General features: G+C 48.2%; 1 protein-coding gene across 1 annotated transcript in view; it reads right to left on the bottom strand.

Moving 5' to 3' along the window:
• The window catches only part of ZSWIM5 (zinc finger SWIM-type containing 5), a 97862-nt gene that overhangs the window by 26834 nt on the left and 54359 nt on the right, over positions 1-16669 (bottom strand). Inside the window, exon 2 of the mRNA XM_014872083.2 lies at positions 3564-3920. Within this exon, the coding sequence (XP_014727569.2) occupies positions 3564-3920 (357 nt within the window). The remainder of the gene's footprint in view (positions 1-3563; positions 3921-16669) is intronic.

Genomic DNA, 16669 nt, shown 5'->3' with positions numbered 1-16669 from the left:
GATAGCTCAAGGTGGTCAAGAATGCATGTGGGACAAAAGGGAATGGATGGGGCAGCAGGCTTCTTATGGCTTTTGCATAAGGAGATCTGCTTTTCCCATGCCAGTGCCTGAGGGATCATTCCCTTTAAAGGTTTTCCAAAAGTCCTCTCCTTCAAGGAAGCTCCCAAGACCCTCCAGAACCACAAAGGCCCGTTGGTGATTCACTCGGCTTGTCCTCAGAGGGAGTTGCCCCTGCACCTTTCAACAGCAGAGGTTTTGTGGCTTTTCTCACTTCTGGTTGAGAAGAGCATCCCAAGCCCTTTGATAGCACCAGCTGAGCACCACAGATACAGTGTCATCCACTGGCATTTCCGTGACCCCAGCCACAATTCCAGGACTGAGGGCATCAGCACTCTCTGCAATGTTCGCATGCTGTTCAAGCTGGGTGAGTTACAGAGCTGCAAACATGGGGTCTGCCAAAATCTCCTGCAACGAAGGGGGAGAATTCATCGATGAAGCATGAAGGATACCTCTAAGCCCCAAATCTTCTGGGGCAACAGGCACTGTCCCATCTTTAGGCTCTAAGAAAAGCAGAGGGAACAAGGCGCCAAGGTAGCCACCACCAGATGATCCTCACTCCCTTGGAATCCCAGCTGTTGGATCCAAACTTTCCAGCTGCAGCTTCTGGCTGCCCCCAGCATTCTACCCACCAGGACAGACCAAGCAGCCACGAGTCACTTTTGCTGATGCAGCGACATCCTTGCAGCCTTGCTCTGTGTCACGCAGCCACACTGCTGGCTTTGTCCCCTTGGGGAGGAGCAATGAAACCCACCCTGGTCTCCTCCCTCCAGCTGCCACTCCAGACGCCGAGCGTGGAGGTGCCAGACACGCAGGATGCTCTCGCTGGCACACGCTGCCCTTTGCAGCCACGCCACGGGAGCAGAAACGTGACCCACTTCAGCAGGCAGAGGTCAAATGGGGAGCAGAGCAGCAGGCACACCTAGGCTCTGCTTGGACTGAATCCTTCGGGAACACGCAAGCGCCTTGGCTGCGCTCCAAGGCTCCATCATTACTGGATAGTTTGCATTTCCTTCTAGGAAGACAGCCGGGAAGATCGGCACGCCGTGCACAGCCCGCGGCTGCAGACTCCTGCAAGGAACAAAGCTCCAGTGCCCGGAGCTGAGCGTGCCAGACAATGGACAGTAATTTTCTCTGCCATTCAGGCTCTGCAGGAGGAAAAGAAGCATCCCTGAAAGCCTTATTTTAGAAAATCAGACAACCCCCTTGCACAAGGGGCATTCCCCAGCCAGCCTGGTGCAAAATCTGTTCCTCAATCCTACATGCTCACCATATAAATAAGGGAAGAGGAATCCTTTGGGTGACCAGAGGCAGGTGAGGAAGACCTGATGCTGATACGAAGCTCAACATACCTCTCCTCAAAGGAAGGAGGGCAGGGAAAAAAGAAGGATTTCCAGAGAGAACATTTTTGTTCCAGGATGTAATTACTTCAGGTGTCCAGTGCGCATAGTGGGTTATTGTCGGGGTTGCAGAGGTTGGCCTGACAAAAGCCACCTTGGCCCCAACCCCAAGGCTGGGGTGTGACTCCAAAGGTCTGAAATGTACACGGTCAATAAAAGCACATAAAGCTCTCTGTAGAGCACATCTTGAAGAATTACAAATCCCAGGATCAGTGACCCACTACAGATGCATGATCCACAGCTGGGAAGGGCAAGATGGGGGACAAATTTGGATCCACTTCACCTGGAGACCCCAGAATTCCTCTCCCACAAACATGGCTGCAGCCCTTCCTCACCCTGGGGTCAAGTAGGTCTGCAGTGTAGTTGGTTGCACTCTCGCTGTGCTTCTGGCAGGACAAGGAGGGCAAAACCTGCAACATTGTCCAGGATCAAGAAAGAATCGAAGCCCTGGACAACATCACTATAAACCTGAATGTGAGGGGTTTGGAGTCTTCCTTTTCACAGGATGCAAAATTTATGAGTTATAGATTACCTTAAGATCATGTCATCATATGAAGGCTGATCTGCATCCTCCCCCAGGGTGAGACAAGCCCTCCTCCTCTGCTCTCCTGCTTGCAGAGGTGTTTACTCACTTGTGATTAGCCAGGCAGCCACAGGGGTGTCAGATAGGTGCCACCCTCTGCAGAGTGACCATGTCTCTGTTGATTCAAAATTGCACAACCGAGTGCGTGAATTCGCACAAATCTGAAGGAAGTGAAAATTTTTGCTTTGTTTTCTTTTTTAAACCATTTGTAAAAACAAGAAGCAGATATTGAACTGGAGCCAACATCTGTATCTTTGTAAGACTCTCAATCACCAGCCTTTTGCTGACTCTAGAGCAATAAATATTCAGAGCCTTAAAAGCTTTACTTCAATCTGCTTAAGAGAAAGCAGCCTCAAACAATGGCCAAGAAGGGATCTTGCCCAGCCTCAGCTTCAGTAGATCAGTTCAGAGAGTAGATGGCCCTCACCAGATCATTGCAGCATCACAGCTCCTCATTCTTTCACAATGCCAAAAATTGAAGGCCCCATGCAAAAGCCAGTTACTTAGAATACAACCAACCATGCAGCAGATGTGGCCCAGCAGAGGAGACAAAGGCCTCTCCCAAGGTAGGAACAGGAATGACCAGATAGAGAAAGATGAACACATCTAAGATCAGAGCTGCCATCACCCCCACAGTGACGGTGGCTCTGGCCTTACTTCTCTACATGTGGATTCAACTAGTTCAGACGGTATTTTAGGCTGCATATGGGGCTTTTCATCTTCAGAACACTTAACAGGCACGTGTTAATCCCTGCAACGCCCTTCCGTGGCAGATAAGTGTTTATTATCTCTGCTCTACAGCTGGTGGGACTGGCACAGTGGGGAACAGCTCATTGTTGCAGACCCTAGGCAACCTCAGCTCCTGTGCTCCTTGAAAAGACACAGTGGGAGATCTCCAGGAGCCTGGGCCACATCCTGGGCCAGAGGAGCAGGGCTGAACTGGGCACTGTCCCCCAGATTTCCAGGGAAGGAAGTCAAAAGCATCTTCCAAACAGAAAGCCCCAGGACATATCTTCACTGCCTTTGTACAGTAGGTAAGAACAGTGGCACTCATTTATTATGGGCAAATTAATGCCCACGGAGATTAAAGCTTCATCTCCTGCCAGCTCAGCCACATCTGACTTAGTGCAGGGCTCGGGCTGACACTTTGTCCCCACGTTCTGGAGGAGCCACATCCCCACTGTACCTCCCACTCCACAGGGTCCCAGCACCACGTCCTTGGCCTCTCCATTCTACTCTGAGCTGTGCCTTGTGCACCACCAGCCTATCAGCTCTGCCTCTTCCTGCCTGCTGAAGCCCATGTTTGACAGATAAACACATAAAGAAAAGCAGAGGGCAGGATGGGGACACCCCAGTCATGTGGCCCCAACACCCACGCATTAACATCATTGTGACACTGCCAGCTCTTGCTGTGTGGCAAAAGACAGATGTAAAATGAAGGACATCACCATGGGCACCAAAAGCACCGCCCCAGCCCCAAACACAGAGTCAGGGTCACACGGTGAGGAGGGAGGAGGAATTACCGTGCACTTGGTTGATCTCGGAGTTGGATGACAGGATCTCATCAGCCAACTTTTGGGCGGTGGGCAGCACCTCGGTGTGGTGTGCTGTGATCAAATACTGAACAAACTTCTGGAGCTGGTCCCTGTTCATCTGGAAAAGGGTCTCTGAGATGGGAAGACGGAGTTTGACCTGGTCTGGCTTGCGGATCCTGTACAGTGAAAGCGCCACGACGTGAGCGCAGTAAAAAATGTCCTTGTTCCCACAGCCGCATGTCACCGAGGTGATTTTGCAGCGGTCGAAGCTGATGGCCACCTTGTAGGTCATCTCTGGTTCTGTTGCAGTCGCTGGCTCTGTGACTGTTCCGCTGAGGTGGAACCCTGGAAAGGGAAAGAAAGAGAGGGAAAGGTCAGGTTAGCTTCCCTCTGACCACAGCCACCCATGCCAGCTCTGGAAGGAAGGAAAGCCAAGGCTGCTTGTGTGTCTCTCTCATATGCCAAGGAGTGCAGCACCCAGCACAGCCCATTCCCGTGGCTTACACCCAGCAACACCCAGCCTGTGTATACAAACACACTTCTGCACCAACACACACACACACAGCCAGACTCATCGGCGAGTTTATTTAACAGCCAAACCCTCAGGGGAAGAGCGAAGCTGCTCGGTTCCCATTTGTTTAAGTATCTCAGACTGTTTCTCTCCTGGGAGTCATTTCCATCCACGCCTCCCTCTCGCTGAATTTGCAACTCACATGAGTGAGGGCTGGTAGAAAAAGACCACGTTTGCTTTTCTTTGATGAGGCAGACAAAAAAAACCCACAAACTAAATGCAAAGCAATTCCAGCTTTGGTCTCTCAACCAGGTAGAGTGCTCCAGGGCTTGGTCACAGCTCTGAGCTCTTCCACACAGTGGAAATAAAGAGCAGGGACAGGAGCTATGCACAGTCCAAACCATAGCTAGGGGAAAACCATTCTACAAATCGTTCACACCAATGTTATGGCGCTCCTGACACTTCCCACCATGCAGAAAGGGGGTGCAGTGCCTTCAGGCACAAATTGTAAAAAAAAAAGCCCCCAGAAGTTCCAAATGCAGGTGAGGAATGGGCTCAGAAAGTCCCATGGGTCCAAAAAAAGGTGGATGTACCAAGCAAATGAGGGACTAAGTCAGTGAGATGAGACTGACCAATAGATGCCTATCAACCTCACTTTGAATGGGAGCCTCAGGGAGTTCTCACAATCCAGCTGCTGAGTGGGTCCAACACCAACACTCTGCACTTGCTCAGCCACCTGGAAAAGGGATATTTTTGTTTCTCACATTCGTTTGCCTTCTTCCTTCAAAGAGACTGAGGCTGCACCAGAAGGTTAATCATGGCCAGGGCAATCCGGTGTCCCCATGTCAGAGCATGGTGTGGGACTTGGCACCCCACACTGCCCATCCCAGCCATCCTCCCTGGGGAGGCTGCTCACTTTTCTCCATGCCACTGCAACCTTATTAAGCCTGTGTATGTACAGGTCCCTGCAGAGTCTGCCATCCCCTTGGAGAAGGCAGCAGACAGCTGAGAGCCCTACAATTAGTGGCAGAAAAGGAGAAGGGGTGGGGGGGGTGAAGATTAAAATACATTAACTGCATCAAACCCTTGTGCGTTTGCCAGCTCTTACAAAGGCTTTCGGAGACAAATTCTACCAGAGGTTTTTAATAAATGGCATCAAAACCAGCTATTCACTGCCAGTCTCTTTAAAGCCACGCCAAAAACCACATTCAAATCTGATTAAGCATCAAGGAGGTCTGCTTTTACTTTAGTGCAGGGGCGGGGGAAAAGCAGACCTGTTCTGCTGCCATCACCCAAAAGCCACCCCATGTGGCCAGCAGAGCAGGAGGGGAGGGATGGACAGCCCTGCACTTCCTTCCCTCCCTGCTCGCAGGCTGCCGGAGCAGGAGCGTGGCTGTGGAGCTGCCGGGCTCAGCGCCGCGGGAGCAGCACGGCCAGCGGCTGACGAGCCTCCCCCTCCACACAAGCCCGTGCCACGGCAGCCAAACTATATAAATCCAGAGGATAAACTCCAAAGTGTTTATGTTTTACCACTTCTCTGGTTTGCAATGCTTGGCAGGCAGTTCCAACTCACTGCCAGTTTCTCCCTAGTTTACTTTTTGAACAAGTTAAAGGGACTGGAAACCGCGTTCCTGAGCAACTATGTATGTATATCCTCGTATGTATGCCTGCACACACAAATATAAAACACTCTAGGACAAATTACTGGCCATAAACACTGCCTTGAAATGCTTACTTTAACAGGACCGTGGGCCAGACCCCACTTGGGGCTAACTGGTGTAACGCTGGATGAACTCATTTAACCAAATGACCTGTTCCAGACAGGTATAAGTCTGAAAATATATCAACTGTGATCTGATCCAGCCTCTCAAGACAGAATATTTGTCTAGATACTTCTCAGGCTATTCTCAGGCATCCCAAAAGCTGTGCTCTCTCATCTGCTGCAAGAGTTGGTCTTCACAACTCAGATCAGGTCTGCACATAGAATAGGACCATTCAGTATGTCAACAACTGCCAAGTTCATCTGGCACTCGAGCCCCAAGTCAAGTGTTGGTTTAGATTTTAGCCGTGGTGACAGCAGGTCTATTTAAGATAAACTAGGAACTCTACAAAACATTTATCAAAAGTTGAGTCAGAAATTAAACATGGAGGGGTGGAAGAGAGATGAGCTGGCAGGAACAGAGGCATTATTTGTGAATATTTACATTAATGTGAGGTCAGACTTCAGCTACCACTTTGCAGCCAGGTCTGCACCCCAGCACCTATGGCTGCTGAGCACATGAGCTCAGCAGGGATGGGCATCACTGTCCCAGAGAAGAGTGGTGGCTAAAAGGTGGCTTTAGGTGTGGTTACTTCATTGTCCATTGAAGCACACACTCCTGTTCCACACAAACACTGATGCTATCACCAAAAAGCTATAGGTAACCCTGGAAAATTACAGCTGTCACTGTACCCTCCTCTCTGTTCATCTTGCATCCTAGGAGCTGTGATACCAGCATTTCAGTAGGGAGAAATACAGCCCTGATCACTGACACAAGATCTGGATAGCACTGAGAGCAAAGACACACTCTCCTCTGCGTCCTCCCTGTACATTTCAATTTAAGACATTCCTACAGCCCAGTGCTTATCTAGGACTTCATCTTCTGTTCTTAACATAAGCTAACTTGGTGTTTGATTTGCTGCCAGCAAAGTGACAGTGCCAAGGCTTGAAAACCATGGAAAAGAAATAATTAAATATCATCTTTGTAACTACAGACTCATTACACCCCTCCAGAGTCAAGCTTTGTCCCAAGAACAACATCGCCTTTTCCCTGCCCCAGAACACCCTCTCCTACTTTTATCACAGAAGATCCCAGTGGATGTCTCTTTGATCGAGGTTCTAAAAGGAGCTGAGTGTTCATAACTGCCCCAGAAAAGGCACAGAAAGGTGCCATGAATGTCCACGGGCACACAAGGTATGATGAGCTCATCTCTTTCTAATCCCAGTCATCTAACCCATCAAATGGGGACAAAACACTGGAGCAAGAACCTTCCTTGTTTTACTGCTACAGGACATTGCACCTGGGACATAAATTAAAACACACCCTAGAATTGTTTTCCAGGAGTTTGTGAGCTCCACACTGGTGGAACTTTAAAACTTGTCAGCTGGGCAGCACTCTCCTCTTTGGAGCTGATAAACCCTGCAGGCTGGGAGGATGATGGATCCACAGAAAAAAAAAAAAAAGTATCCTGGGCTCTCAAACAGCTACAAAGGGTCAAGCCTTTAGTAGAGACCCCAGTGCAGGAGACTTTGCTATTAGGACAAAAGCATTAACACCTCAACAGAAGCATCTTTAACCAAGATGATAAACTATTTGATTTCTAAACCTGTTTGACCAAAAGGAGTTGTGCAAACCCTTCCAGCTCTGTAAGAGCAGAGAGTCTTTCAACAGGATATCTTTAACCCAGATATCCATATGCCAACCATCAGCAGAAACCATTAGCCTGTCCTGCAGCTCCAACCTACCATGAGGCCAGCTGCAAAGAACCCTTACTTTGCATCCTCCAGCAAATCACTGAAGATAAAGCAAACATTTTGGCTGGTTACAATGAAATACCTGGAGTCTGGAGACAGGAAGACCCCCAGATGGAAATTTAAACCCCAAAAACAAGCGAAACCCAGGCACAGTCCTTCCCTTCTCATAACTGTGGCACCAACACCTGCAAGAGAGAGGACTCCTCCTCCACACCTACCACACTAGCTGGGAACCTGAGTGCTCAGCTCTGCTCCCCCCGGCAGCTGCTGCTCACAGCCATCCCTCAGACTTCACACCGCAGCTCAGGCAGAAGTCACAGTTGTCATTTGCTAAGCTGCGCCATTTGGAAAAAATTAGCTCTTTCTTCCCAGGCGTGGCAGTCCTTTCCTGGAGCATTGGCACATTCCCGCAGGGGTGGAAAGCACCACAGAGCTGCAGGACCTAACCCTGAGGATGCTGCACTGACATTGCTGTGTGAGAGGATGGGGGCCAGTAACACAAGGGCAACACAGGGAGCATTTCTTCATGGCACTGCGGTTCTTCTGTCTCCTCCAGAGGCTTTTCTCTGTCGTTGTGGAAACCTTGAAACAGAATAAGGAATGGCTTAGCAGAGGGAAACATGCACCACATTCATGCCCTGAGCACGGACCACTGGTGGGATGTGTCTGAACAGTGTACATAAAGAACTCACAGCCACACCTGGCTGTCAAAACCTCAAGTAACCTCCTAGTACCTGGGGCTGGTATTTTGGGCAGCCTCTGTTTGGAGCAACGTGATGGAAAGTCCATCCACGCAGCTTCCTGAAGGCACTAGCCACATCCCCTTGCATCGTGGCCAGAAAGGGGTGGCTGTGGCAGGCAGCAGCTTGGCTGCTCACTGCTCTTGTACTCTGTGCTCAGCTCCCAGGTTTCTCCATCTCTAGCCAGACTAACCCCACTCCAAATCTGTGTTTGGGGAGCTCTATCTTCAGGCAGGCAGGAGCTCTGCAAAACCAAACAGATATTTATGGGGCTCAGCAGATGTAGACGACGTAAACTGAAATTCTCGGTGCAAGTTGTATACACTAGGTTAATGTGACCCAAATATATTTTTTTTAAATTTCCAAACCACAGCGGAAAGTTATTTTAAACTGAAGTGATTCCAAGCTCTTTAGTGATTAAACGGACTGCAGCTCCAGCTCCTAGTGGAAAAACCATTTGTTTTTCCAGTGTGTGAAAGCCATAACTAGCAATGAATAATAATTGCCACACCGAGTGTTATTTATAAGCTTTTCTCAGTCACATTTCCATGCCTCGAAACAGCAGCTTTCTAAACATGAACTTAAAATTGGTCAATATTTGTAATGTAGACAACACCCACGGGAGGAAGGTGTCGGTGTAGTCGGGCGGTGGGAAGCGAAGGTTAGTAAAATCTCCTGAAGCTTTCTGGCTTGTAGATCAATTCCTCCAGCCGCCTGATGCTGACAATTGCTCAGTCCCTGACCTTGCAGTTGGAAAGGAGATGGGCTCATGAACTCATTTGCACATGACAATGTTCCAGCAAAGTGAATCATCTGGCTCCGATAGTAACGAGAGTACGGTGTGCCCCAGCCCTCCCGGGCTCCATTCAACCAGCACAGGGCTGGCCTTTTGTGCTGCCAGTGCAAGAAAGACTCTGCTGAAGATGTGTGCAATTAAACCCACTTTTCTTGTTGCTCTTTTGATTCAGCGGCTCAATGAGAGGCACCCTAGGCAGGTGTTGTCACACACAGATAAAATGTGCCTTTTCAGAGCACTGGCAGACAGAAAGAAAGAGGGTAAGGCTGAATCAATTGCCATTTCTCCCTTGCAAAATAGGGAATCCAGGCTTCCAGGGAGTCAATGAGCAGAGCTGCTATGAGTTTCCATCCTCCCTCCTCCCCAAAGCTATTCTGTTTTGTGACCACAGGCAAAGGTGCTGCTGTTGAGACAGACTTTGGCAGGGATGAAGGAGGCAGGTGATGGCTGGCCAGGAGGATGCTGCCCCAGCAGAACACAGCCACGCTCCTGCTGCTAAAGGTTTTCCCTCTGCAGCCCTCCTCCCTGTCCCCTCCATGCTCCTGTCCTTACCCAGTCATTATCATCCTGGAAAAGCACCTCTGCTTTCACAGAGCTAACAAAGACCATTAATACCACCCCAGGAAAGAGCCATGGCCGCAGATAAGCTGCCACAGAAGGAGACGAAACAAAGGGATATGGATGAGTTGGAGAATATGCACCATGTCTGCAAGGGTCCCCACACATACCTATGGCCTCGGGCATCAACTACCACAGGTTTAGGAGAAATACTCTTCTATCACCTCTCCGGGTAGGCCAGGGGAAGAAGCAAGAGCTGCAGCTGTAAACAGAGGAGATGCAATGGGGCTGTTTGTGCTGAAGGGAGCCGTAAGCTCCTCCGAGCAGCTGAGTAAGCTGGAGGGACGCTCTCTCTGCCATCTGCTCTGATCCCACACCACCTCCTGCAAATGAAGAGTCAATCCGCTGGTTTCTATCCCTGTTAACCTCTAATCAGCCAAGAGGACCGGCCTCTGCCTTGCTCTTTATCCAAGCCAGCTAATGCGTGAAGCACACCGCGCTTCCCATCTGCTCCAGCATTACTAGAGTTAAAGGACAAAGCCGTTTCCCTGTCCCGAGCATTGACTTACACAGATGCCCTTGTATTAACTCAATTTCTCAGTGATTTCCATTATTACCCTTACGAGATTTCTGGTGTTTGTTTATCTAGGAGCCTGAAATGGAGGATTTTTCCCCTCCCCCTACCCAGTTCAGGGGCTTGGCTGGCCTAAGGCCATGCTCCAGACAACCAGTCCCAATCTCTGACTTTACCCAAAAGTATTACAAAATATTCTCCATTTTATCCCCAGCCTGGAGTGCTCTTTGTTGCCCACACAGTTCTTAAGAAGCAGGTTATTTGGGTCTTTGTTGCCAGCCCCAAAGCCAAGACCACCCTTTCCAGCATCACCTTCCACAATCTTCCAACACGTGCCTGCAAATGGGTTTTTAATCTACCCAGATGTGCAATCCTTGCTCTGAAGATATATGGTTTGGGCAAAAAAGAAAAAATACAACCAGTTTTAGAGCTTGGACAGATTTCCTCTGCTAAAGTGAAGCCTTGCAAGCTGAATTCCTCTGGTAGCAGGTCAGATCCAATTCAAACTAATCTAAATGATGGTTCTGAAGCAACAGAAAGGGCTTAAAGAGAGGATGAGTTCACAGCATCTTGGTTAACATGTGCTGTTCACACAATATTGGCAAAATGCCGTCAAGTCTCTGCTCTTTACTGCTACAGTATAACTCATAGCCATCTTGAATACAAAGACTTTTCTTACAACAATTAGAAATGTGAGAAAGATGAAGATGCACAGAACATTTTTTCACAGAAGCAGCGAATGCAGCATCCCTACAGTCAAGGGATCCCCAAAGCACCCAGCCCTCTTGTCTCTGTACTCACGAGCGACTATATCCCAACAAGGAGCAACATGGCTCCTTGTTACAGCCCAGGTGTTTGCTCAACAGATGCAGGGTTGTTTTCAAGCATGAAAGAAAATATCCACAGGGAGGAAATTCACTTTTGCCGCAGCTTCCGGGCTCATGCGTGCCATCAGTTGGAGCTGCCACAAAGCAAACCCAGCCCCGTGCTGTCACCACCTCGGCTGCCTCAAGGAAACCGATGGGAGATGCCAAAATTCACACACGAGACTCAGATGGGGGTCATCTCCTGACTTCAATGAAGCCACCCAGATTTCCAACAGCTGAGAAGCTGGTTTCTAGCACATAAAAGGGTTTTAATTAGGAACTGCCTCTTATCCCTTCATTCAAGTGTCACCATGATGGGATCACTGAACTTCATCACAGTCAAATGCAAGTAGAGCAGTGCTCTTCCCTTCATCGCCTTTTTTATGTGGTGATTCACAGAGCTCTTAGCTCCACAAAAACATAATCCCAACCCTTAAAGCAAAGTGCCTCCTACGCCAGAGCCCTAAATCTGTTGCTCCTGGCTTAAGGGCTTCTTCCTGAGTGGCCTCTGCTTGTGGAAGAAGTTGATCCAGAGCCATGGACATCCTTTTGTCTCAAGGTATCTGCTCACCTTGCTGACCTGCTCGCCTTGCTGACCTGCTTTTCTGAGACATAACCTCCCTCCTGAATTGGCTGTTTTTCCAGGACTTAGCCTGAGGCTGGGGAGCAGCTTTGAATTTTGTCTCCAAATATGCAAAGATAAATTGCATTCAATGCATATTTTACCATTTAAAGCTGCCTCAGGAGTGGGCCATCTTCAAATCAAAACACAAGCTCAGTTAACCAACATCGAAAAACAAAAGCAAAACTGAGCCTGAGAACCTCCTGACTTGATTTCTTGCCACATTTTGCTTTTGCATAGGGCAGGACTAGCTTAACGAGGACCAGAATCAAACCAGGGCATCACATAGCAATGAAGGGAAGCAGGACACCACCCTGATCCTCCCTGAGACACCAGACCTTAAAATAGCAGCTCTACAATTTATAGGGAAGTTATTAGTTATGATTTTCCTGGCCCTCAGATGCCTTCCAAGGGAATGAGGCAGCCTAGATTCAATACGAAAATCTGCTCCAAATTCTTATCCAAAAAGACACTTTTTCCACTAAGAATAGCTCTTTCATTTTAAGAGAGCATAAAGTCTGACTTTCTAAGTCACTGGCAGTGTCGTTAAATGAACACTGTATTTACAAAGCATTTCAACAGCATTTGTGGTAATGGTCTCAGTAACAAATTTGCTGAAAAGGTCAATTAACTTCCTTCCGAGAACCTCACTTCTAAGCACAGAAAATGGCTTTGCATTAAAACTGCTTCCCCAAAGTGGAAAAATTCTAAGGTGACACCATTTTGCCATTTCTGCTCTCCACTCCCCATTCAGGAGCTGAGCACAGACTCCAGAAGAAAACACCAGAATGATTCCCCTCTCCTGCCGACTTTTACAGCTCTTATTTAGAATAAGCCCATCTTTTTTTTTTCTTTTACATATATAATTTCACTACGGAGACCACAGACACACACTTTATATTGCAGAAATATTATTATACTTAAACAGCTTAGCTCACTTCAGTAACTTCACAAAAACTTAGCGGTTTCCTCCCCTCTCTGGCCCCCAAACCAATAAAGCTTAAATTTTGGAGCTTATTTGGGCTGCTCCATATAGGGAAATTATCTACTCATTGCAGAATAAATTATTCAGCAATTGCTATTCCAGATCAGCTTCCTCTGTTGACATTTTATTCCAGAATAATTTTTGGAAACTCTGTGAGTATATTTCTGAAGAAAGAGACCTCAATTCCAGGACAGGGAGTTATCCAAATACCTGCTGGCCCACCAGTGGCTGGGCTGGTCACCAGCCCATGGTGAGAGTCTTGACCAGAGATATGGCAGAAGAGGAGGTGAGAGGTGTTGTCAAGTTTGGGAAGATTGACTGCTATATTTCAACATCCAGCAAAAACTGAGGTGAAGGAAAGGCACAGACCTTGATTTTGGGGGGGGGGGGAAGCTTTTTCCAGTTTTCTTTCAATCTCTTAGTTGAAAAGTGAGAGGAACCATCCAGCAAGAGGCTGGAGGACTTTGCAGCATCTGGAGGGTGGAACAGCTTTTATCCATCATGCAAGTAAAATGTGTTGAGGGTACTTGAGAAGCACCAACTCTGACAGTGGAGAGCCCCTGCAGAGCATCTACATGTGCTGTGGCAGTTTCCAAGCCCAACTCAACCTGCTGGTCGATGTTTTACGCCTCTTCTACATGGACCAAGGTTTTTTTTGGGTATCCTCCAGTTCCATCAAATTATGCATCACATCCAACACTACTCAGAGTCAGCTCCATGGAGCCCAGAGGCCATGCCTGAGCAGCCAGGCTCATTGCCATTTCCTAGGCACAAACATTTGCCCAAGCCCCACAAATGGTTCCCTAGTACATATACCACCACACATGAACCTCAACACACTTCAGAGGGCAACAGAAAAGCAGTGTGTTCATGCACAGTAAGGAAAATCAAAGAGGGATAAGATCAACTCAAGCAAGGCAACCACATAAAAGCCCTCAGTTGCCAGTATGTCCTCTCTGGTGAGACCCTGCAGAGAAGTTCTGGGTCATGGCTGACGACCAGTCAAATTTCCCAATTCTGCATGACCAAAACCCTCTGCAGAACAGTCAACACACTTTAAATAACACTTTAAAAACCCTTTTGATCACATTAGTCTTCACATGACCTTTCTGAGAAGTCAGGAAGGCAGCAGGAGGTCTGCAGAGCAGAGACTTCCCCAGCAGCCCTCCTCGCTTGAAAGGAATGTGGTTGGGAGACAGATGCCTGACAAAGATGCTCTGCTCTCCTGCATCAGCAATTTTCACCACCTTTAGCATGCAGGCATTTCAGGAAAAGCAGATTCCTGTGCAGTGATTTTAAGCCCCTCAGTACTACCCTTGCTCCTTCTGGACACACACCATCCCTAGCATCTCCCAGCTGCACGTCACCAGTCTCTGCTTTAGCAAGGAGCATGCAACTGGAAAGCTGCCCTGGAAGATCCACCATGCACAGGAAAACACAAGCCCTCCAGCTTTTCAAGATGACTCCACAGCTTCACAGCCTTCAGAAACACAAAGGGCCACAAAAGCTGATACCCAGGGAAATGGGAGCCATCACTCTTGCTCAGGAGCACTGTACAGGCTGCCTCTGCGAAACTCATGTTTCTCATTAAAAACTTCACAGATTTTTTTTTTTTTTTCCCTGGAAAAACATTGTTATTCAACCCACAGCCTAGACTGCAGGCTCCTCTGTTTGCTTTTGATGCAGTGCAAACATCTAAAATGACACCATGTAATGACAAGATCTGTCATCAGGATGGCTGGGGCTACAGTAGAAAGAAAAACAAAGGAATGATCCTTTCCTTCTCCCTAGAATTCAACACAATTAAAACAAGAGGAAATCTATATTGTGAAGTTAATGCTAAATACAAAGGATTGAAGGGCAAAGGGAAAAGTGTGATGTGAAACACTTAGTGGTGGTTTTCTTCCATTACGTGCCATGAGGCCCTTTTGGCAGTGGATGGAGAGTCTCCAGCTCCTCTAAACACAGATCTATTTCAGTAATTAAGTTCTCTTACAAAGAGGGAAAGGGAAAGGGAGAGGGAGAGAGAAAGGGAGAGGGAGAGGGAAAGGGAAAGGGAGAGGGCTGCAATATCCCAGATAACTATCTCTGGGTGAAATTCCACCTCTGGAGCCTCCTGAAGCTCCTGGTTAGCCTCCCATCCTCTGTGGGACAAGCCAGGCACAGCTCCCTGGCAGCAGACACAGCATGTACCAAAGGGTTATCAGTACATTCATCACAATTTGGAACTGGAAGGAACCAAAAATGCAGTCAGCTCAGCATAATGGAATAGAAATAAAGTAAAAAGCAAAACCAGATGAGCAACTAGGAGTTGACTCCCCTCTTCCCTTTGAAAAGGGAAGCCAGTAATTTGAGAGAAGGTGGTTTTACCCACAATCTCAGCAAAGGGTTTTAGGAGTCACCCCAATAATCACATAACCCAAGTATTACACAGTACTCCCACTTAAGAGATGGGAAAACACTGTGGGGAAATCTTCCTCTGACCCTTGAAATCAAGTCCATAGGCATGCCTGGAAAAGAGGAGCAAGTCACATACTGTGGGTGACATGTCCTGGCTTGGAGTGGTCTCTCTTCTGGTCAGATGGCAGAGTGCACTTGAGGAGCTGCACTGTGCTATTTTTCCTGCTCCCTGCTGAGCAGGAGCAGAGTCTCCCTTCCCCTGTTTGGGAAACCAAGGCAGAGGGGTCTGGCAGCAAATCAAGGGCCAGAGCAGAGTGGTTGGGAAGTACTGAACAAGTATGCAAGGAGCCCATGCTCCACTGCTGTCCCTCCAGCACGGAAACCTCCAGCCCTGCCTTACCCCCAGACAACCTGTAATACCTGCAAGGTTTTGGGTAAACTCCCGTGTTTGGGCTTTCCAGGAACCACAGCCACTGACTAAATATGGTGCTTCAATGCAAAATAAATTGTTTTAATGAGAGTGGCAGGGCTGATGATGCCCTCACTGACACCTGCAAATGTATCTGTGCAGGTGGATTCCATTCTGCCTCGATGTTGGATGCTGCTAACCCTACTTCCACAGCTGCTTAGTAACTCCTTTGCTGCACTGACTGTGTGTCAGGCATTAAGTACCCTCACACTCAGGTATTGCAGCTGAGGAACAGACAGGAGATAACACAGAGGCCGTTTTCTCTTCCAGGAGGTGCCACCTCGACCTCTGCTGGGCTTTTGAAAGTTCCAGCCAGGATGCCAACCTGCAGCACACGCCATTGAACAACCACTATCAAACCATCTGCAGTGGAAAAGCCCCAGTCTATGGAGCCACATGAGAAGCCTGGTTATCAGGGGCACTTCAAGAAGATGCAAGCATGATCTTGAAACCACCAAGGTACAGAAATTAAACTCAGTTTTCTTTCCAAAGCTTGTAACATTTTAAGCAGATACAATTGCTTTTGTCATGGCTGATGGCTTCTAACTTCAGTTGCTCAGAGAAGTTAATATCAGCCTGATGCACACACAGCCAGACCGCACCATCATCTTCACATTCTCACAGAAGGGGTACCCATGACACTTAGGTCGAGGTCACCTCCAAACAAAACACAGCATCACCTCAGATGGGTGTCTGAAGGAAGCAGCTGTGGGTTTCTGGCATTTACAGGGGGCTGAGACCTGACTGGCACCACACGCTGAATGACGATGCTCACTCGGAGGAGCAACACAAGGATTGCCCAGTGATACACAGGGAAGATGTATCTGTCCAGTTGTGCTGGGTTTCAAATTTACCCAGAATTAAAGGAGATGAGAGCCTCGAAGTTCCCAGCAAGACAAATTTAATTCTCCCTGAGTCCTTGCTCAGAAACCTACTTGCAAAACTTCACACCCACCACTTGTGTGCACAGGGAATGGTCAACCTTTACAGGCTCTGACACCGATGCACTCACCTCAACAGCAAACAGTCCTACAACAACACACATGCCAAATTAAAATG

The sequence above is a fragment of the Sturnus vulgaris genome, chromosome 9, assembly GCF_052056855.1.
Source record: "Sturnus vulgaris isolate bStuVul1 chromosome 9, bStuVul1.hap1, whole genome shotgun sequence".
In the NCBI taxonomy this organism is placed as follows: Eukaryota; Metazoa; Chordata; class Aves; order Passeriformes; family Sturnidae; genus Sturnus; species Sturnus vulgaris.
The sequence above is the reverse complement of the archived record's forward strand: the minus strand, read 5'-3'. Positions and strand labels throughout refer to the sequence as shown.